The following is a 23,373-nucleotide window of genomic DNA, read 5'->3' on the forward strand; positions in this document are numbered from 1 at the left end:
CCTTGCCTTCCAGACACTCTCCTAATTCCTGGAAATGTGCTAGAAATTAAGTAATAGACGAGCTGTCTAACCGGCATACTAATGACTTGCCAGACCAAATACCTACATACCTTCCCAGCCAAAGTATCTGGAAATTGTATCTCTTGAGTGAGTCAGTGCTTCTTTGTAATCCCATTAGTTGTGAGATCTAGTGATTCATCGATACTTTTGTCCCATTTTGGGAGCCAGTCAGCCAGTCTTCGCCAGTCATTTAGCGCCAAGCAGTGACCCAGAGACGGACAAGCTCTCGCCATGCTTCCCCCCTTGTAATTGTCTTTGGGGGGGGGTCACCCCATCACCGCCCGAAACAAGACAATAAACCGATCGGATGTTGCGCAAGCTTAAGCGTTGTTTTCATTTCGGCCTGTATCTTGTATCTTGTATCTCGTTTTTTTGGCTAATGTGTGTGTGAGTTTCCGCAATGCCATCAGCCATCAGCGAGTGCTGGCCGGGAGGGCGGGCGGTGATGAAAGTGGGAGGGTCGCGGTAGGTATCTCAAAGATAAATCATTTCTTAGATATCCCAGATTTCCTCCAATTATAAGTTGAAAGTTAGGCCTATTTTTGCTCTCTTTTGGTTAACTTTTATTTCTCTCAGTGTACGGGGTCACTTAGTGGCAGGTCGGTTAGAGTTCATTACAAAAGCCATGTTATGCAAAAGCTGCGACAGAAAGAGAGGAGCTCCTAGCGAGTGAAAGTGAGACGACAATACGTGGAAGTTGCGTCTCTGCCTTCCAAGGTAAACCAGCTGGAGACGAAGCTGCCACCTCAATCACTCACTCAATCAGTCAGTCAATCAATCGAGCCATCAATCAAAAGATTCATAAAGAGGCTGCACAGTACAGACTGGCATTCAAGCACTGTGGTTCCACTGTATCAGGTAACCGGAGACTCTACTGGGGGGGATTGTCTTGTGGCTGTCTTCTGGTTAGCTTTGTTCCTGGCCCTGTTCCCCCAGACGAGGGCACTCATAACCAGACCCAACAGGGGTATCCACATCCAAAAACAATATAATTTATTGTTTGCGGAATTGAAAACAGAGACGGGAGATTCACATTTATTTGTGTCGCATGACACAGAACCAAGAACTGAGAACCCAGAGCCCAGCAAAAGGTACAGTGGGCACACCAAATGAGAGATGCTAACCAGATAAAGTCATCAATTGGAAGCCATACTTTCTTCAGAGCCCAGAGATCACTGTTCTGCGAAGAAGAAAGCAGAAAAGCCTTAAAAGAAAGCTTCCTTTTTTCTTCAAGACTCAAAGACAAACAAAAGGATCGCGATTTCATGCCAACCTGCCTCTTGAATGTCTCTTGAAATACGCACTTTGAATAGAAGAACCACAACAATGGTTCTACCATTTACAGTACGGCCTGCCATGTAGTCTACTATGCCGGCACTCCCTCTCTCTCTCTTTATTTGAGACCTGAATTGTAATGGATCCAGAGTTCCAGGAAATTCCCCCGGCCGGATGCCGGCGACGACATTAGAAGTGAAATTTATGGGCTTGGCTCTCAAAGTTACCTCCAAAACCCAGCAGAGATTACCTCAAAACCCATTACCGCATAGCATCGCATCGCAGCACAGCAACCCTGAACCATGGCAACCCTAACCCTAAGCAAAAGTTCACATTTTGACAAATCTCATTTTTCATTAATTAAATGCTTCGTCGCCGTGGAAGTGAAATTAAATGACCCACAACGCTCACAAAGCCCTGACATTCCTCTAAAAATAAATGGAAAGTGTTGGAAGCGATCCGAGGGTGCCGAGAAGAAAGGCGAGAGATTTTTGAGAAATCAAGCGGAAGACCGAAAGCGAATCTATGCTTAACAATGGGAGCTCTATTCTATTTCTTTAAAAAATAAATCATTTTTTTTTAATGAATTTATCGTAGATTTTTAACTTTATGGCGTTGTTTTTGTTGGTTTTGTTGGCTTAGCAATTTCAAGGCCAGGCCAACATTGTTGTTGTGCCATGTGGGTGCATTGTACAAACACACACACACACTAACATACATGCACAGAGCCTTCTCAATTGGAACAACTTGTGGTCCGCCATTTCGAGTTTGTCGCCTCAGTCTTTCGTATTCCTCGCCAAAGGGAGAGGGAGAGGAGAGCTAAATGGTGAGAGAGCGCACGAGTGAGAGAGAGCGCGTGAGAGGCACAAGAATGCAAAGCTCTCTCGCAGGGCCAGAGCCAGAGCCAGAGCATCGCCCCCGCTCAAAGTGCAGTGGAGACTCCAAAAGTGAGACAAAATTTTAAATGTTTGAATTTAAAATTAAACTTGAAACTCTTAAGATTTTCAATGAAGACTATTTTTTAAGTTTAAAAAAAACCCCTTTTAGTTAGCCCCCACTGTACTTTATTTATACAAAATTCTTAATTCATTTTTCATTTAAAATTAAACTTGAAATTATAAAGATTTTAAAATAAATTTAAGCCCTCTTAGTTAGTCTATACTGTACTGAATTAATTAAAAATTTTGAAGTAATTTATAATTTAAAATGAAACTTTTGAATGAATTAAAAATTTTTATTTTTAATTATTTTTTAGGAAAAAGTTAAAAAAAAAAAAGCCATCCTAGCTAGTCCCCACTGTACTTTATTATTTAAAAATTTGAATTTAAAATGAAACTTAAAATTGTAAAGATTTTAAATTAAGTCTCTTTTTTTAGGAAAAAAAAAACTCTTTTAGTTAGTCCCCACTGTACTTAATTAATAAAACAAGCTGGGCAAGCAAGTGCGCAATTTGGCATGGGCGTGGCCTAATTGCGGGGGTTGCGGGGGACCAGGGGAGTGGATGGATTATCGCCGTTGCCTTTTGCGGTTCAACTTTATTTTTCATTCAAGCACATGCACGTGCAGCGCCTACGAAGAGAGCCTCCACCACTACCACTACCACTCCCACTACTTCCACCACTTCTTCTTCTTCCTCTTCTCCGGCAACCTTCAACATTCTTTCGCAAAAAAAAAATAAACAAAACAATAATAATGTTTTCTTTCTGTGTAGCCTCCCTCCTCCGCTTTGGATGAATCATGGCTTTGGAAACTTATTCTTTTTTTTTTTTTTTTTGGAGGAAACACCTGGACAAATACACACATAGTCCAACTAGTTTGTGTCTCAGGGGGAAGGTGAGGGGTGGGTGACTCAAATAAAAACACACTCTCGTTATTAATTAGTGCAGAAGGCAAATAAAAGCTCAAATAAAATTAACGAACCCTCTCCGCGTTCCTCGTTCCTCGTTCTCCTCGTTCCTAGAAGTATCGACTTCCAGAGAGCCTCTAAGCCTAATAACGGTTACCGACCTAACCCAACAATCCAAAAAAAACAAAATAAAAAAAAAAAACAATGAAATAAAAACCAAACGACATCCAACATCCAAAGCTCCTCGACATTCCTTGCCAATAAACGGTTTTTTTGGTTGCCTTTTTTAAGCTTTTTTTTTTTTTTGGAAGAAAAATGCGGTTTTTTTTTTTTTTTTGCCACTCGATGGGTTGCTGCTTTTATCGCCAAAACGTGAGCGACGTTCTGCTCGGAGTCTTAAGTTTTTTTTTTTGGTTATTACAAAAATTGAAAAAACAACATAAAAAAAATGGCCAAGAGCCAGGAGGAGACAGGTCCAGGGGGGAGGACTTGTGTGGGAGTAGGTGACGAAATGAATGCCTAATCACCAGTAGCACTTCTCGGAAATGAGTGCAAATTTTTGTGCGAGAGTGTGGTTACTCTTTTTGATGGGTATGTTGACCCACGACAACCCTTTTTTTTCAAAAAATAAATATATATATGTATGTAGATATTTTTGTTACATTCCGATACGTGCCTATATCAGACATGTGCGATCGGGGGAACACGACATGCTATATCTACACTCCAAGAAAAAAAAGAGACAGTTGTTATGATGAACTTTATAAGTGATTTGATGAGTTTTTTCCAGTGCATTGGGGGAGAGAAAGAGGGAGGGAGAGGAGGGAGAATCATCAGACCGACCGACCGACATACCGACCCTACCCGGCCGTGTTTATTCAGAGCTTACTCATTACCCGAAAACGTCACGTTGCTGCTGCTGCAGAAAGTACTGCTGCCACGCCCACTCGGACCTCACTGACCAGCCAGATCGGTGCATTGTTAACCGACCCATTGTGGGATGATGACAAAACGACACGAAACCAAACTAGTTTAGACACAAAAGTCGATATTGAAATTAAAAAATTAAAAAAAAAATAAATAAACAACAAACTAAAGGGGGGGAAGTGACGAGTTGGGGAAACAAATGCAGTCGAAGAGCAGGGGAGGAGCAGGTTTCTGTTATGGAATAATAATAATAAACTTTTAAAGAAAATGGGGTGTTGGGATGTTGATTTTCATAAAAAATAAGAAGCCTATGGGAGTACAGGGGTACGAAGAAGGGGATTCTTTCGTAGGAAGGTCTAGGGGAATATAGATAGGGTTTATAGAGGAGATTTCTTGTAAACAACTTCCTAGACCTCCCATCTACTATAATTAAAAGCCAAAGGCCTCGCTACGGGTGATATAGCCACTAAGATCGTTTGGTTTTGAAAACTGATCTATCTTTAATAATAATAATAATAATAATAATAATAAGAGAGATTTCTTATAGAAGATAGATATAATAGGTTTATAACAGATAGATATAAAAGGTCTTCTTAGGGAACTAATAATAATAATAATAATAGACAGGATTTTCTATAGAACCTAGCCTGATAGGTCTATTCCTTACAGATAGATACATATAATAGATCTTCTTAGAGACTTACATCTATAGATATATGTACCTATACCTAATACCTATATATACCTATATCTAGCTTATAGATCCTTACAATTATACCTATGTACCTATATCTATAGAATCTATAGGACTACATAATATCTAATTATAATAGACCGTATAGAACCCTCCTCCAATCACCTTTTTTGATTAAAGATATAAGATATAGGAGTAGGAGTATATGGAGTAGATATACCATAATAGGTCTTGGCAGAGAACTAATATATAGCCGATACATCTATAGTTTTTATATCTATATATCTAATGTCTATATATATACCTACATATATCTATAAAATCTATATAACTACCTATAGAACTAACACCTAATTAATAGAATATAATATAGATCCTAATAAAACCTAATTCCTAATATAACCTAATAGATCATAATAGACCTCAAAGAACCCCCCTTCTCCGATCACCTTTCCTAATAAAAAGTAGATATAAGTAGGAGTATATGGAGTAGACATAATAGGTCTTGCTAGAGGTATACCTATACCTGTATCTATACCTACACCTATATCGACTAGAGATGTACCTATATCTATAGAATCTATAGAAAATCGAATTAAAAATCGAATTACTAAAATCGAATTAAAATATACCTTATAGAACCCCCTCCTCCTAACAGAACCTAATTCTTAATATAACCTAATAGATCCTAATAGACCTTATAGAACCCCCTCCTCGGATCACCTTTCCTAATTAAGAGTAGAAATAAGAGTAGGAGTATAAGGAGTAGATATAATAGGTCTTGCTAGAGAGCTATACCTATATCTACCTATACCTATATCTATAGACCTATATCTATACCTATACCTGTATAGACTAGAGATATACCTATATCTATAGAATCTAAAGAACTATCTATATTACTAGATAGACCTAATAGATCCTAACAGACCTTATATAACCCCCCTCCTTCGATGACCTTTCCTAATTAAGTAGTAAAGGTTACTCTTAAGTTAAGAGAAGATATAAAAGGTCTTAATGGAGAACTAATCGATATCGATATCTATATATAACAATAGACCTTATAGAACCCTTCTCCGATCACCTTTCCTAATAAAGAGTAGATATAGGAGTTAGAGAATATGAAGTAGATATAATAGTTCTTGGTAGAGATATACCAAGATATACCTACCTATATCTACACCTATATCGACTATAGATGTACCTATACCTATAGAATCTATAGAACTATCTATATTACTAAAATCTATAATAATAATAGACCTTATAGAACCCCCCCCCCCCCCCCCTTCTCCGATCACCTTTCCTAATTAAGATGTTCACTTTTCCGAACTTGAACTACTTGCTGAGGTCTGCACTTGACCCGGCTACCCAAGTTCCCCTTCAATGGAGCTTGTCGACTTGCCACACGCACTTGCCGCCACGCCCCTGTCACCTTGCCCCGCCCCCCGGGTGGGTGCCTTGATTTTTCGTGGTGGCACCTTGGTGGCAGCGACCCAACCAACCATGAAACCAAGCTGAAGATGTGGAGTACAACTCCTCATACTCCCACTTTTGGAGGCTAAATGGGTGTAGTTCGGGGTGGTCCCAAGGACCTGGCTTAGGACGAGGTGTGGGAGTGCATGGGCCTGCCTGTCATAAGCTCCCCTAATGGCACTATTTACACAAAGGAAGGTACTACTACTAGTGGTTGCCACTGACAACGTTGCAGTTGAAACAACAGCTGGTCCTCCTGGCACTCCCTGGCCTCCCCATCCCCTGGGCTTTACCTTTCCATTAACCCTCGTGATCCACGATCCTGAAAGTGCATCTCCGAACGGAAGCCCATCTGGAGCACGACTCAACCACCACACCACACCACAAGGGGGGCGTGGCTTGACACACGCACATACATACACACACGTGTGCGTGACCAAAAATAGATACTCAATTAGTGTGGCAATAAAATGTTTGTAATTCTAGACGATAACGAAGCGAATGCACTCTAGAGTGAGCCTTCGAGGTGACTTTATCTTGTTAACAGAACTATGCAGTGTTTAGTATTAATTAAGGTCCACCCTAATTCGAGGGGGCTGGGGGCTAATGGGGGAGAGTGCATAGAGAACCCGGCAAGGGACTCGGGACAGTCGTGCAATCGTGCATTTAGGTCTTTGGTCCCCCCAACCCCTTCTGGTAACCCCCACTCCCTAACCCTCCAACCCGTTCCCCTGGTAAGATACCTTCTCCATAAGGGGCCTCCATAAGGGGCAACTATTTGCCAGAGATATGAAAAGGGTTTCGATTACTAAACTATCGATTATTTATCGATAAAGAACTTAATCCTCAAGAGATCTCTAGAGAAATGCAAGAGATCTCCATATGAAGTATGTCCATAGACAGGTATGAGGAAAGCTAGACAATCGTGAATAAATCGAAAATATTGATTATTTCGATTACTAATGCAAGACTGAACTAAACTATCGATTATTGAGACGAGAGAACTGACTCCACAAGAGATCTAGAGAGAGGAGAGAAGAGACAAGATCTAGAGGAAGATCTCTAGAGATCTAGAGAAGTCTGCAATTGAAGTTCTTCATAATAAGTATGAAGGAGACTGAAAAATCATCAGCTATAATCAACAATTATCGATTACTTCGATACAAGATTTATACAAGAGTGAAATAAACCAATTATCGATTATTTGAAACAGAAGTTCCTCCAAAGAATCCAAGAGTTCCTCCTTCATAACACTCCTTCACACTGAGCTATGATTCATTGATGAACTTTATGACTTTATGATTATTTCGATTAATATATCGATTATCGCGAAACAGAAGTAATTCCTAAGAATGGGCGAGAGATAACTATAGGGAGACCATAAGATAAGAATGAGAAGACTGAACAATTATCAATTTATCGACTTTATGGCGATTATTTCGATTATTTCGAGCTCTATCGATTATTCTGAAACAGAAGTACTAAGCATAGTATCTGTAATCTGTTAGATTGTATTCCTTATAGAGATAGAAAGATCATAAGATAAGATATCATAAGAATGAGGAGACTGACCAATGATCGATTGATCGACTTTCTGACGATTATTTCGATGAATCATGAAAAAACCAAATGTCTAATCAACTCTATCGATTATTCTGAAACAGAAGTACCATTACAGAATAAGCTAGAGATCAAGACAATGGGGACCTCTTAAGTATGAATAACTATCGATTATTTGGATTACTTTGGAGAAGTTGGAGAGGCATTTCCAGATTTCTAAGGTGAAACAGATCTCCACCTACAATAATTATCGATAAGTTGGATTACTCATTCCAAAGCAGACTCATTCCTATAAACTCTATTGATTATTCAGAACCAGAAGCTATTCCTGATAATAGGAAATAGATCTTCACCAACAATAATTATCGATTATATCGATTACTCATTGTAAAGAGACCTCCCAGCTGTAACTCCATCGATTAGACACAAGTTCCTCGAAAGAATGTGGAACAGAGAACCCACAGATACCTCCTACCAGGGGGGGGGGTGGGTTTCGATTGCTGCAGTTTCTAGAATTATAATTAATCGACCCGTGGGCTGATCGACGTGTGTGGGTGTTGCTTTGAAATTCTTTATCTATTTTTTCTCTATTTTTTTTTTCTAATTTTTTTTTTTTAATTTCAATTACAGACCGTATAAAGCTGGCAGTACAGACAGCTGGAGAGAAACGACAATTCAATTGAATTTCTCGCTCGCTCCAAATTTGGTAGCGTGGCCAAGTGAATCAACCCACAATGCAATATAGAAACATATATATATATATATCCAATACTATATATACTACTATTATAGCATATACGGGGAGTTAGTAATCAGGTTGTTGTCATGCCAACCAACAAAACAGAAACTATTATAGGCTCAACTATACGAGTGCAACCCCCAAGAGTCGAATCGGGTTTTGGTGTTTTGGTAGTACAGTGCTACCTGATGTCTAGTTCCTCCTCTGGCCTTCTCCTCTTATAGGGTATAGAGGAGAGATTCTAATAATTCCAAGGCCTTACACTTATGGCAGGTTACGAATGCACAGCTTTCTAGTTGCAACGAAATTCCATAAACAGAGCTGCCCCCAAGGTGTTGTATCGATTTTTTTTATTCTCATTGTCAAAGCAAAGCCACACCACATTCTTCTAATTATTATTTTTAAACCAATTAGACCCAGTTAGACTTAAAATACCCTAACAATTGCCATCAGAGGCTAAAAATCGAAAAAAGTGTGCAAGCAGGACGGCTATCAAGAGCTGGATATTTTTTTCATTTTTTTTTTTCTTTTTTTTTTATGACTAAATAATTTACAAATTGTGTGCAAAACTGGTTTGCCAGCCACAGCCTCAGACCCAGTCTCAGTCTCAGTTTCAGTCGGAGATTCAGCTTCTGCTGTTGCCACTTTAATGCCAAGAATTTCAACCAAAACAGCCGACAAGAAAAATGCTCAATGAATTTTTTTTTGGTTTCAAGCTCTTGGTGGTTTTTTTATTTATTTTTTTATCCGTTTCCCAGGCAAACAAAATAAACAAATAAACAGGAAAAAAGAGTCACCCGAAACGTGATGAAATTGCAGTTTTTTTTTTTCCTCATTTATCAGTTTTATATTCAGTTTTTTTATTATTTAAAAATGTAATTATGAAACATATGGCTCGGGGACTTTATTCTGATAAGGAGTAACGCCCACAAAAGCTAAAGCTATCGATTCCTCAATAGCCGGAGCCGGAGTTGAAGGCTATCCGGGCTAGGACAGGTGTCTAGATGCATGGTTTTCTGGCCAAATATCACTTTTTCAAACAAAAGATACTAATTCCCAATAAAAGATACAGATACTCTCATCCACATGTGGCTCTAGGAACCCAACTTGGATCGCACAGCTGCAGAAAACGATACCCAGCATAGTAGTCCAATCTCTCATGTGCCTCAAGAATGTGTGTCTGTTTTGGAAGAAAGAGCTGCAAGTCATTTGATTTTTTGTCGATTTTGCAAAAAAAAAAAAGGGAGAAGACTCCCCTCTTGGGAAGTCTTCCATTTCAGGCACTAGTTTCTTGGCCTTAAATTGCATAATTAGCACAAGTTGGGGATCTGGATTTGGATTTGGATTTGGCTTTTGCACGTGATCGCGAAATGGAAAGCAGTGGCAGCAGTCTTATCTGGCAGTAGTGCTCTTCTTTATTTTTTTGCATTTAATTGCAGCTGACACAGTTTCAAGCTTTTTGGCCAAACAATGAAAGCAAACGACTCCCCTCCCCCCCTAGCAGCCCAACCGGAAGCCATTCCAAACTCCTATTGGGATGTTCCTGCTTCCCAGACTTGATAGTCTTCTTTAAAAATCCATCATAATCATTATCCATTGGATCTAAATTGATTTCGAATCAGAATTTTCCAAGGAAAATTCCTCAGATGGGTCTCTTTTTTTTTTTTTTGATTAATTACAGAGTGTGGGCCCAGGAGGATAGGTTCTGGACTCGCTCGGAGGTTACCTTTCTGATTAATTAAGGTGCATCTCTGGGGCTGTAAAGTGCATTTCTCTGCACCCCTCTTTGCGGGTTCGGGTTACCTGTCGCTCCCACTCCCCAGACCAAGACCCAGAACCCAAAACCGATCCAATCTTGGGTTCAAACGAGTTCAAAAAGATATCAAAAATGTTCATTTTGATTCTCGACTGACTTTTATTATAATTCTTGAGTCTTCTTGGGCAGAGTCTTCTCTTCCCGGTGCCCAATTCTTCGTTCTTCGTTCTCAGTTCTCTTTCTTTCTTCTTCTTCGATTTGTTTGTTGTTGTTATCTCTTCTTCCCCCCCCCCTCTCTCTGTCACTCACATTTTTGGGCTGCGGCTGCGGACTCGCTGGCTTATCATTATTCAAATATTTTACCTAGGCTCTGGCTAGACACACATGTGTGTGTGTGTGTGTGTGTGTGACCCTCCCCTCCCTCCCTCCTTGCAAGCGCCAATGAAGAACCTTTTTTTTTCCCTCACAAGTAATTACATCACTCCTCAAGTGCATAATTTCCGGGGAAGCATAAATGTATCTTATAGATAGAGATAGTTTATTTTTTTTTTTTTTGGTGGGGGGGAAGGGGGGTAACTAACTAACTCACCTTGCCGGCTGCTTTGATATAGCGACGTGTCGCCTCCTTGACCAAATCGCTGACCAGAAGATCCCCGGAACCGCAGGGCACCAGAATGCGGACATCACCGAAACATACAGTGACCTTCATATTTTATCGTTTGGTTATCTTTCGTTCGAGTTTTAAAATAATATATAGATATAGATATTCGTATAATTCGTAATTCGATTTTTTCGAGGATTATCGTAGTAGTGATGCACTTTCCATTTTTTTTTTTTCACAAAAACACAACCGTTAATTACACGCTATTTTAGTTTTCTATTTTTTTTAGATACTCTACGCGAATACTACTCAGTGCTGGATGATGGCCAGTAGTAGCCTCAACTGCAGCTTGTTGTTGTTGTTGTTGTTGTTTTCGTTGCGGCCGCATCTTTATCAGCTCGCTTCTTCTTCTTCTTCTTCTGTTGCCTGTTTGTCGGGTTGCTGGGCAGCTGCAAGCGAGACGCCTGCGTACCTGGGGAGGATCAGATCAGATCCGATCAGATCCGATCACTTGTTTTTTTTTTTTAAATCTACGCCAGCGGCCTAGAAAGAGAGAGGAACGAATAGGTTTTTGCTAGAGTGAGAGGCGGTCACTGTGACTAACTAGTAAATATAATTCAAGCCTTTAAAAAAAAAATTCAGTTTTTTTTTGGATTTCGACACCCGCACTGTACCCCGGGGCACTGCTAACGGTTAACCAGAGACAATTACAAGTGTAATTCTGGAAGGATTCTGGACCTCCGGTCTGTGGAAACACTGGCACTGGCACTTCGGAAGAAAGGCAGATGCTTTCGAGGTCTGGATGTCGTTTCGCGGGCCACTGATGGCAAAAAAAAAACGCCAGGCAAACGCGTTCTCTCGCCTAGTGTGACCAGACGTTGCATTCGAGGGAAATGCCAAAGCGCCGTTAGGAGTCGACTATTTTTGAATCCCTAAAAGCAATTCCTACTCAAATTGGAATTATTTTTTATATTAAAAGACTTAAAGGGCCCTAAAATAGGATACTACATTTAAACACTGTACTATCTAGTTGAAAAATAGCTAAAGAATCTTGCTAGTCTCATAAGGATCTCAAAAATGCATTCACAGGATGCACACGCTTCTTTCCCTCTCACTCGCACCCACTTTGCTTTGTATTTACTTAGCATACTTCACTCTCGACTCCGAGTGGCTTTGTTGCTGTTTTTGCATTTGCATGAATCACACGCGCTCACAAAACGAGTTACGACAAAAAAAAACAAAAACAACAAAAAAAAAAAAATAGCGGGCCAGGCCAAGATCATCGGAAACGTCGTAACGTATGAAACGAAAAAAAGAAAAAAAAAAAAAAAACGTAGATACGAAAAAAATAAATAATAATAAACGCGTCTCTGTCTCTATATATATTCTCCTATGCTGCACCTAGTAGAACCGTTAACCGTTTTCGCTTTTCCAGTAGCTCACTTTTTGGTTTTTCGCATTTGTTTTTGTTGGTGTTGATCCTACCAACAATTCTTCGGCCCGATCATTTTTTTTTTTTTTGTTTTTTCGTTGCCAGCGCTGCTTAAATAGCTTATCTGCCACTGCTCCGTCGGCGCTTTTCCTGCTGGCGTCGCCGCTTTTCACTGTTTTTTATATCTCGATATTCAATTCCGGACACTGCAACACTTGCTGCCCGCGCTCTGCGATCGGCGAACAGTGCATTGTTTAAACTCAAAAAAAAAAAATGTAGCAAATTGCGGACGCGAGCCGCAGCAGCACACGACCTTCCCGACTCACGATTCAAATTTGTAAACAGTAGAGGTGGACGACGATGGCTTCCACCTGGAAGGTGTGTGGCTGTGTGGCGGCATTTGGTATTTTTTTTTTTTAGCTGGATCTAGCTATTGGAAAAAAGGCTATTGAGCGCATTCCTTCCAAACGATAGTTGGCCACACTATTCGGCTCTAGTAAAATACCAATGCGATATTATGCGATAGATTTTTTTTAAATTTATAAAAAAATAAAAATAAATTTAATACGTCAGCTCTAGAAAAAAAAAAAACAGAAATTGTAACTTAATATTCAGTAACTTAAAAATAAAATAGAAAATTTCATCCACGCGACTAGGCGGGAAACCAGCTACCATCACTAGTCGCGAGTCGCGAATCTTCGTGTCACGCCGGTCAGAAGGCCAGACGAGACCACCTCCAAAACAATAGACGATTTTTGCAAGAAAATATTTCAATAGAAATCCCCTCGGTGTTCAATGGCGGATATCCGCCCTGGCGCCTACAACTACAAGACACTACTGTGCGTACTTCCATCTATTTTAATACCCTAAGATCACATAATTTTCCCTTCGCGTAGATGCAAAAACATACCGGACCTATTCCTCGACAAATTTGTGGCGCGGTCGCATTTCGGGCGATTTGGAACGCTCGTTAACTTTGTCCTGCGACCCCGCCGAATGACCTGTACGGTAAGCTATGGCACGGAGGCAGAGGCGGAGCGGGCCCTGCGGGAGGGCGACACCTTTAACGGCCGCAAGTTTGACATATCCTATGCGGAGAACGAGAACTCTCCCGCCCAAAAGACAGAGGAGTGGGTAGACCCCGAAGTACAGGCTGAGCTCAGTGCCCTTAGCGCACCATGGAGAAACGAATATTCGGCGGGAAAGGCTACGACCAAGAGGACTACTTCTTTCCAATCCCAGTCCTCCTCACAGGCATCCACCTCCAAACTGCCGCATGGAGGAAGCGGAGGCGGTGGAGGAGGAGGAGGAACCACCACCACCACCAACAGAGACCGTCCGCACACACAACAAGAAAGGGAGATGGAGTCCCTACTCCGACGTCCCGCCCACACTGCCGAAGAAAGATATCGCGTTCTGGACGCCCGAGACAAGTTGCTGCGTTTGAACCAGTCGCACAAGCGCTCCCAGAACCAAAAAAGGTCCAGCACAGCTACAGAGGGATATTGCCCGGACATGTGCCCAGAAAAGGAACGGGCCTTGCGCGAATTCCAGCGCCAGGTGGCCGTCTACGAGCTACAGCCCAACTCCGATGAGCTCATCTGCCACGAACGGGCTCTGAAGCAGTATTCGCGCAGCAGCGCCGACCAGGAGACACCCCTCGCCCACGAGCTGCGCGGCGAGTCCGCCCTCCACATGACTATGAGCTATCTGATGCACGAGATGATGGACATTAGTGAGAACCCCGACCTGCATCTGGGTGACTGGTTTCACTTCGTGTGGGACCGGACTCGCTCCATCCGGAAGGAAATTACCCAGCAGGAACTCTGCTCCCTGGGCGTTGTGAAGCTGGTGGAGCAGTGCGCCCGCTTCCACATCCATTGCGCCGCCCGACTAGTCGCCGAGGATCCCAGCGTCTTCGATTCAAAGATCAATGCGGAGAATCTCACCAAGTGCCTGCAGACCCTGAAGTACATGTACCACGATCTGCGCCTGAAGGGTGTGCAGTGTCCAAAGGAGGCGGAATTCCGCGGCTACATCGTCCTGCTCAACCTGGCGGATGCCAACTTCCTCTGGGACATTGGCCAGCTGCCGGCCGAGCTGCAGAGTTGCAAGGACGTGCGTCAGGCCATTCAGTTCTACCTCGCCCTCCAGGACACCAACATCGTCCGCTTCTTCCAGCTGCTGCGGGACAAGGAGACCAGTTACCTTAGTGCCTGCATCCTGGTCACATACTTCACGCGACTCCGCGTCCTTGCCCTCCAGCGGCTGATCATGGCCTACAGGGCACCCCGGAAGAACGAGGTTTCTTCGCTACCGCTCAGTTATGTCTCCCAGATTCTGGGCTGCGGCGACACCCAGGAGGCGGCCGAATTCGTGCATCACTACGGTCTGAAAGTGAACAGTGCGGGGCGTGTCCCTCTCACCCGAATGCACACCGTGGAGTCCGAGTACAAGCTGAGGCGACAGATAATGGTAGGTCCTTCAGGTAACTAGTACTATTCTCAAGTAAATACTTTCTTTTCCAGTTGGTGGAGTCCAAGCGCCAGCTGTCCGTTGGCGAGTGTATCAGCGGGGAGCCCCTGCCTCCGAAATCCCTCTACCTGAACCACCGACCCCACAACAGTTTCAACGAGCACGGTGTCCTCAAGAGCATAGCCTGGGAGGCCAAGGACCAGCTGCCCGGCATGCAAGCCGAGATGGAGGCGGCGGCAAACCGCCGTTCTCCCCCGCCTGCCCGGACGACCCAGCCATTCCATAGACCACCGAACGCTGACTCATTCTTTAAAGTTCCGATGGCAGCTCCGGCAGCGCCCGCAGCGGGGCCCTCTACGACGTTCCGTTTCGTGCTGCCCCAGCCCACGCGCCAGACTCAACTGGAGGAGCAGCAGCGGCTGGCCGAGCAGCGTTTTAAGGCTGCCGAGATGGAGGCCCTTCGAAAGGCCGAGGAGGAGGAGGCGGAGCGCGTACGCCAGGAGAAATTGCGCCATCTCCAGGAGGCCGAGGAGCTAAAGCGTCGCCAGGAGGAGCTGCAGAAGCAGCTACAGGAGCAGCAGGAGCTGGAAAGGCAGCGCCGTCTGGAGCTGGCCCGGATCAAGGAGGAGAAAGAGATGCTGCGGCAGGAGAGGCTCCGGGAAGAGAGGGAGAGGCGAGAAAAGGAACAGCGAGAAAAGGAACAGCGCGTGAAGGAACGGCGAGAGATGCAGCTTAAAAGGAAGAAACGTCAAACGGAGCTGACCAACCAGTTCTATGGGGAACTGCTCAATGGCGCCATCAAGGAGATGTGCCAGCAGGAGCTGGCCCTGCAGAAGGCAGTCTATCAGTGCTACCAGGACCTGGTGGAAAACGTCGTGTCTGAGCTGGCGGAGAAAGAGCACCAGCAGGCTATCTACGAAAAGGGTCTGATGCGGCTATACTGGCGTCGCTGGCGCAACTACCGCGGCATCCAGCAGAAGAAGGATGTCCTCTTCAACCAGCTGCCGCTGAGCTTCGTGGCGGAGACCCCGAAACGCCTGTTGGATGAGCGCCATGTGGAGGAGTCCGTGCGCCTGATTCGGCGCTACCGACAGGGCGAGGCCTGCGACTACAAGAAGCTCTTAGCCGGCCTCGAGGAGAAGACCTGGCTGAAGCTGGACCTGTGGCGCGTTTTGGCCCAATGCCTGCCCGTTAAGGTACCAGGTGCCCGGCGATTCTACAAGCTTCTAATTATGCTGCCCGCCGGAGACGATGGCCTTCAGCTGAACAATGACCTGGACCGAGGACTGCTGCAGCAGCCCCAGGCGCCGGATGCCCGCATGGAGCCCGGCGGCTATATCCGTGGACTGGCCCAGAACGTAGCCCTGAGCGTTGTGAAGGTCCGGGACCACTGGGATCCGCAGGATCTTCAGGATGCCGATGGCATCCTTTGCCTGGCTGAAGCTTCGCACTTTCCCCAACTGGGCCAGCGTCTAAAGCAACTCGTCCAGGCCAGTGGCTGCCCGGATGTGGCCCTGATCCTGCAATATCCATATACCCAACTGGATGATCCCGAGCCGCCGCTGGAGGAGATGGGCCTTCGCCACTGGAGGATCTTCCCACTCAGATATACTGGAAACAACCGGGAGCGCTTGCTATCTCACATCCGGAGCGCCGTCGAGTTCCTGGGCAGGGCTAAGATCGTCCCGAAGCTGCAGCAAGGGGAGCTTCGCGAGTTGCTGATCTGGCACCTCGGACAGGAGCTCTTCCGCCGGCTGAAGTACAACGACACCATCCGAAGGAGATGTCGCCAGAGCCCCCAGTACTGCGTGAGGCTCTATAACGAGGCAGTGCGTCGCATGCAGCTGGTGCTGGGCGAGGACCTGAGACACGCTCCCCGGCTGCCCGAGGAGCTGCGCGTCTTCGTGGAACCCTTGTCGGGACTCGCAGCCATAAACACCAGCCGGCTGGAGTACTTTGAACCTGGATGGGAAACACCGGAGCGCCGCCAGAGAATCGTGGATCTGTTGGAGCGCGCTAAAATGCCCACAATGAGGCCCGTGCCCGAACGGGAGGAGGAGCAGTGCCAGTGGGTCCTGGACTACGCCACACAGTCGCAGCAGGAGGACCTGGTGGAGATGATCTCTATGCTGGCCATCAAGTGTCTGGAGCGCACACCCCGGGACTACCTCGGCCTGGTGGAAGTCTTCGCTACCGAGAGGCTGCAGTGGTTGCTCCGCGGGGAGCCGCGGGAACGTCAGGGACTAGTCTTCAAAAGGGCCACCATGAGGAAATGCTTTCTCAGCGACTGGTACTACGAGTTCGAGGAGCCCGACTACAATGATAGCGTGCGGGAGCAGTTGGAGGAACAGCAGAAGCAGGATCAGGCGATGGCGCAGACGCAGGTGCAGATGGTGGATAAACTGGAAGTCCAAGAGGTCATCAGCCGGGCGGAGGCCATCCTAGAGCGGTTCCAGAACCGTCGCATCCTCTCCGAGCTGAACAGCGAGAAGCAAGCTAAAAATAAGAGGCTGGAGAGTCTGGTGAGACGCGACCCCATAGACCCGGAGACCACGTCCAAGCGCCAGCGCCTGGAAGAGTAACCTTGGGATTAGACCCCATCCTTGCCCCTTCCACCCCCCCACCGCTTAGAATCGGTTTCTTTTAATTAATTAATGTTCGATCTTTTAGACCTTTTAATTCGGAAATAGGATTTTTATTGGAATTGTAAATGAAATTAGGCCGATTATTCGAATTAATCCAACAAATCTAGTGAAACCTGATACCTTAAATCTGATACAGAGAGAGCGAGCGAGACGGAAGAGGCAATCTGAACGAGATGGCATCAACGCTCCCACCAGCCACGATAATTGGTACATAAAAGATTATACAACATTTTAGGAATAAGTCCGTAGATAAGTCAAACCAATTATTCTGTAATACATTTAAACGCCGCAATTGTGTCATTATACAATAATTATATATCGATTTTTTTTTTTTGGGCGAATATTTAATATTTTTCAAGTGTTTTTGTTACTTTTAATTAAGTATCCATTTTTTTAAGAACATTCCAGAGATGATGACAATTATTTATAGAGGTTTTTACTATTTATCGATTGTTATCGATTTGGTCGCCGAAAGGTCAAGTACTTGAATGATTATGATATGTATATGATATGTATTTATTGATTATTTTAAGAACTTTCGGCAGTTGTTGGATTATATTTAGGTTTTTAACTACCTATCGATTATTTATCGATTTTTTTTCGACGAAAGGGCAGGTACTTGAATGATTTGGAAATAATTATCGAGTATTTTAAGAACTTTTGGCAGTTTATGGATTTTTGTATAGGTTTCTGCCCACTTCTCGATTAATTATCGATATCGGCAGGTACATTTTCAAGTGCTTGTATGATTTGGAAATAATTATCGATTATTTTAAGAACTTTCGGCAGTTCGATTATATTTAGGTTTTTACCTACCAATCGATTATTTATTGATATTTTTTCGACGAAAGGACAGGTACTTGAATGATTTGAAAATAATTATCGAGTATTTTAAGAACTTTCGGCAGTTTATGGATTTTTGTATAGGTTTCTGCCTACTTCTCGATAAGTTATCGAGTTCTATCGATTTTTTCGACCAAAAGGGCAGGCACTTCTTTAAGTGCTTGTATGATTTGGAAATAATTATCGATTATTTTAAGAACTTTCGGCCGTTGTTGGATTATATTTAGGTTTTTAACTACCAATCGATTATTTATCGATTTTTTTTTCGACGAAAGGACAGTTACTTGTATGATTTTGAAATAATTATCGATTGTTTTAAGAACTTTCGGCAGTTGATGGATTGTTTTTAGGTTTTTTCCTACGTATCGATTATTTATCGATTGCTATCGATTTTACCGAAGAAAAGTTAGGTATTTCTTCAAGTGCTTGTATGATTTTGAAATAATTATCGATTATTTTAAGAACTTTCGGACTATTTATAGGTTTCTGCATACCTATCGATTATTTATCGATTGTTGAATAAGGCTCGTTAGTAAGCCAACGAAAAAATATGTTCAAATATTAAAAAAACGAGCAGGCCATGACCTTGGTTGACAGCTGTCAAGATGGCCTGGGGCCGAACATTCCGTCCTGGGCTCAGTTTAGTTTATAGCTCCGAGGCGAAAGCATCCACCTCCCCAAACTATTTGTGTTTCCGTTTTTTCTATTTTGTTTTTACGATTTTTATCCAATTTTGAAAACCGTTTCGAGTAAAATTGCCTGGAAAATGCACAGCCTAGTGGCACATGCGGAAAAGCAAGTGGTGCGGCCCCAGCAAGGTGAGTTCTTCGTCGCGAGTCTTTCTTTTCCGGATATTAGAGATCCAGAGATCTACATACAAACTGATCCTTTACAGCTGGACGCCTGTTCTCCGTTATCCGTCAGACCTGCACCGCTGCCATCAACATATCCCGAGGCGGCGGCCAGAACACGGGCGGTGCCCTCCGGGAGATGGTCACCCAACTATACGGCCCACAATCGAGGACAATGTGGCCCCGGCACATGGCCAGTCTGGTAAGTAGATCGGGCATTCAGGGGGACTTGTGGCGACCCTACGTGAGCTTCAGCACGCGCCTCGAGCGCAAGCTGGCCGTGGTGATCCTGAAGCGATACTCCAGCATGCGGTTCCTGAGCACCGATCTGGTCACGAGGCGTTCATCCAACTGCCGTCTGCCGATTCGCAGCCGGTACGCGCCCAAGACAATGCAGGCCCGCCACTGGCACCACTGGCGGAAGACCAACCTGCGACCCCTGCTTCTGCCTTCCTCGAATATCTGGACAGGCTTTCTCTCCAACCGGTGCTATGCGATGAAGCGGCGCTCAGTGCCCCAACTGGAGCTAACCGAGGCCGAGGCCGAGCACGAGGAGTTGATCATAGAACGATGTCGGTCGAACTCGAAGCTGGGGGAGGTTCCCCGCCGGGGCTACGAGGACGACGAGGAGGACTCCGACGACAGTGACACCAGCCAGCAGCAGACGCTGGAGCTGATGAAGCCAGAGTTGGCCGCCAAGTGGGTGCCCGTCGAGGACAGAGGTGCGGAGCCACGCCGCGATCATCTCCTCGAAAAGCTGAAGGCCACCCGGAGCGGCCGGACAATGGCTCAGTCCAGCGTGCGCCGGGAACTGCGCCGTCACCGCCGGTACTCGCACCGCGGTCGGGCGTTCGATCCGGTGCCGATCTCCGAGCTGGAGGAGTGGCGGCGCTCCGAGGAGCACTTGCCGGTGCCCGACTTCCAGGGCGGGCCGGTCGAGCAGGAGCACCTGCAGATCAACAGCGACAGTTCCAGTGCCCAGATGGTAACGCGGCAGTCGGATGACGAGGACGACGAAGACGGACACCAGTCGCCCCTGGTGTGGAGCGAGATGAAGAAGATGTCCCCCTGGGGTGGACTAGGGCGCGTGGCGAAACAGTTGGGGTCCCGAAAGAAGCCCTCCCTCCTGCCGACCATCAAGGCGGCCAAGTCGAACCTGCTCCTGGCCGAGGAGCACGGCTACCAGGGCCGGATTCGCCGACTGCGACAGTCGAACACCAGCGTGGATAGCCTGGAAAGCCTGGAGGAGGCCGAGGACGAGGAGGATCATCCAGTAAGCGAGTCTTCCAGGGCGCGATCCCGGCAGCTGTCGCTGAAAGGGTCAACCGCCAAGGAGGCAAAGGTCCAGAATCGATCAAAGGTGGGGGAGGGAGGCGTGGCGGCCCCCAAACCGACCAAGGCCAGCAGCAAGCCCGTGGATGCCGCGATGTCGCGGCCCGCGGAGCGAGCATTGCTTAAGCAACATCTAGCCGACCTGCTACCTGTGTCAGAGTCCCGCGCCACCCCCTACCGGATCGAGTACCAGCCCAACGCCCCCACCCGCCAACTCCTTGAGCAGGGCCGCTGCCACGTCCCGCTGAGCCGGGAGCCCGCCACCCTGGGACCGGTGCGTCCCTACTCGACCGTTCCGGGCCCCGACCTGGAGCGGAGCACCTCTGTGGGCATCGATCCCCTAGGCCTCGCGCTGATGAACCTCCGCTCGTCCGGCAAAGACATCAACCTGCATCACATGGACGGTGCCAAGCGGCCTCGCGTCGTCCAAGTCGTAAAGAAGCCATCACTGCTGACCCTCTTGGGCCGAGACGCCTCGATGGTGGCCGGAAAGACGGGCGCCAGACGCTCGACCTCCGCGGCACCAGGGTTGGTCGAACAGACCTACTCCAAGCACAGACAGGCCAAGGAGCGAGCCGCGCCCAAGAGCCGCTGCCGGTCCAAGCTGCCGGCGCAGGAGGTCGTCGCCCTGGGCGAGCTGCAGAAGGCGAAGCTCAAGCGGTCGCCCACCGAGTCCTTCCGCCGCGTGGAGACGTCATATCGCGCCACTGTCAACGAGGTTCCCAATCCCTTCAAGGACCTGGAGGCGCCCAGGATCATGGAGAAGGCGGTGGCCACCAGTTCGATGCAGGCCAATCAAGCTAGGATGTACCAGTGCACGAAGCTGCTAACCAAGTGAGTATCTCCCCCAAGTAGCTTTAGAAACGGAAACCAAATGATTATCCTGCAGGGATGGGATTCCAAGCCGCAAGGAGCCTGGGTCTGGGTATGCAAGGGGCGGGCTACCTCCCAAGCCGGAGAGCAAGAAGCCACTGACGGTCCACCCGCCCAGGCGACCAGAGGTGAGTCCTAAAGTCCAGACACCCGATCCCAAGGACCCGAAAATGTACGTCCGGATGGACTCGTTCCGCAAGCCGATACCCATGCGCAACCAGCCGCTGGTCAGCAAGTTGGCGGCCAGGCTGCCGCCCCCAGTGCCGAGCCTGAAACCGCCCACAACGGCGGCCATGTTGATGACCAAGGAGAAGTGGGAGTGGGCGCGTTCCAAGAAGGACACCTTTGAACATCGGTGGCGCTTCTAGTACCACCACTAGACACTCCTTGCCGGAGTTTAGAACCCAATCCCGATGCCCATCGACCCAGCAATTAACCAAATTGAGGAGTGAAATGCCAGGACATGCTCCACTACCACCACCACTAGCACACGCCTCCTGGAGCTCAGCCCGGAGTATGCAGTCTCGGAACACTATCCCGCATAAGAAGCTATAGATCCCCTCCCCCCCCCACAACATGAACCACCAACCCACAAGCCAGAAAATTTCCTAAAAAAAATTCCAAATTAATCTTCGAATCGACGCTTCGGAGTAGCCGTCCATGAGCGTTTGGCAATCCCTTCAGTGGCCCTTCAAGGACCTCGTTTTGTTGCAAGACAACACTTTTATCGTTTGACTGCCACACCCCCCCCCCCCTTAGGGTGGGCTTAGTCGTTTTACTTCGTTAACCTTAATGGATTCGCGAGGCGTATTGGTCTGGAATCCTGACCAGCTCTCTTCAGTCAAGACCCTAGTGTGCTGCCCCAAACGTCAAAATCAAAGATGTGCGACGACGATGTTGTCCCATCCCACCGGCATCCCGTGTCCCGCATCCTGCAGTCAGCCTGCATCCTCCCACATCTCGCAGTAGCCAATCTGTCGGTCCGGACGCGGATGTGGACAACACTCGGATTCTGAGACTTCTTACGACTGTCGTGACACATTGCCGTAGGTCTTGAAATAAAGCGCAAAATTTCTAGTATGCCTCGAAAAAGTTCCCATCTACGATTTTCTAGGGGATCCCCCCCTAGGAGTGTCTATATGTCCCACTCGGAAGGGTGTATCTCAGCCTTGAGCGGGGTACCTTAAACGATTTCTAAACCGATTTGCCATCATTCTGCATCAAAATATGGAAACGAAATGTTTTTGAGATTTTTTCTCAATTTTTCTGGGGGATCCCCTTTGGAATCCCAAGGAAGGCCCTTATGGCCCATTTCGGAAGGGTATATCTCAGCCATTTCTCAACCGATTCTTAAGAAGAATACCTTAAACGATTTGTAGACCGATTTGCCATCATTCTCCATCAAAATATGGAAATGAAATATTTTTGAGATATTTTCTCAATTTTTCTGGGGAATCCCCTGGAGGGAATCCCCAAGGAAGGCCCCTATGGCCCATTCCGAAGGGTATATCTCAGCCAATTCTTATCCGATTCTCAAGAAGAATACCTTAAACGATTTCTAGACCGATTTGCCATAATTCTGCATCAAAATATGGAAACCAAATATTTTTTTAATTTTTTTATCAATTTTTCTGGGGGATTCCCTTCGAAAACCCTGTTAATGCCTCGATCGCCCTCTGGCAGCAGCTATATATCTGTATATATTTTCAATATTTATCAGATTCCTAAGAGAAATACTTAAACCGATGTGTAGATCGGTTCTCTAATCTCTATAGCCTGTAAAAGCCTATAAAGCATTCGTCAAAATCAAAGTCCCAAAACCTACATATAGGAGCAGCTATGACTAATGACGATTAGCTATAAATATGAAAAGTAGACTATATAGTAGATGTACATATATATATATATATAGATGTGGGGGTTTGTAAACATGTTTACGTTCCACAAATTTCACCAAATTAGACGCAAATTGCGATCTCACCTCTCGT

At 45.8% G+C, this 23,373-nt stretch overlaps 2 protein-coding genes across 4 annotated transcripts in view; one reads left to right on the top strand and one right to left on the bottom strand.

The window, feature by feature from the left end:
* baz (par-3 family cell polarity regulator) overlaps positions 1–12,687 on the bottom strand; it is a 31,764-nt gene extending 19,077 nt beyond the window's left edge. Inside the window, exons 1-2 of one of the 3 annotated variants that reach the window (XM_070283122.1) lie at positions 12,378–12,687; positions 10,923–11,477 (exon numbers count right to left, since the gene is read on the bottom strand). In XM_070283122.1, coding sequence (XP_070139223.1) covers positions 10,923–11,042 — 120 coding nt within the window. In that variant the 5' untranslated portion in view covers positions 11,043–11,477; positions 12,378–12,687. Of the gene's footprint in view, positions 1–10,922; positions 11,478–11,645; positions 11,991–12,377 lie in introns of those variants that run through there. The other 2 variants (XM_070283125.1, XM_070283123.1) reach the window with 2 other exon arrangements.
* A 311-nt stretch (positions 12,688–12,998) lies between these two features.
* Positions 12,999–22,477, top strand: xmas (RRM_XMAS2 and SAC3_GANP domain-containing protein xmas). Its single transcript, XM_070276512.1, has 6 exons — positions 12,999–13,205; positions 13,263–14,841; positions 14,895–17,422; positions 18,984–19,147; positions 19,225–21,346; positions 21,402–22,477. Exons 1-6 carry the CDS (start codon positions 13,162–13,164, stop codon positions 21,751–21,753), a joined length of 6,789 nt encoding a protein of 2,262 aa, XP_070132613.1. The 5' UTR covers positions 12,999–13,161; the 3' UTR covers positions 21,754–22,477.
* Positions 22,478–23,373: the final 896 nt, after the last annotated feature.

The sequence above is a fragment of the Drosophila bipectinata genome, chromosome XR, assembly GCF_030179905.1.
Source record: "Drosophila bipectinata strain 14024-0381.07 chromosome XR, DbipHiC1v2, whole genome shotgun sequence".
NCBI lineage: Eukaryota > Metazoa > Arthropoda > Insecta > Diptera > Drosophilidae > Drosophila > Drosophila bipectinata.

Excerpts from the sequence above, each read along its gene's own strand:
- xmas (XM_070276512.1), top strand. The coding sequence starts at position 13,162 with ATGGCGGATATCCGCCCTGGCGCCTACAACTACAAGACACTACT. Across the intron at positions 13,206-13,262 it reads TACAACTACAAGACACTACT|ATGCAAAAACATACCGGACC; the intron begins GTGCGTACTTCC and ends CCCTTCGCGTAG. Across the intron at positions 17,423-18,983 it reads CGCCAGCGCCTGGAAGAGTA|CCGAGGCGAAAGCATCCACC; the intron begins ACCTTGGGATTA and ends TAGTTTATAGCT.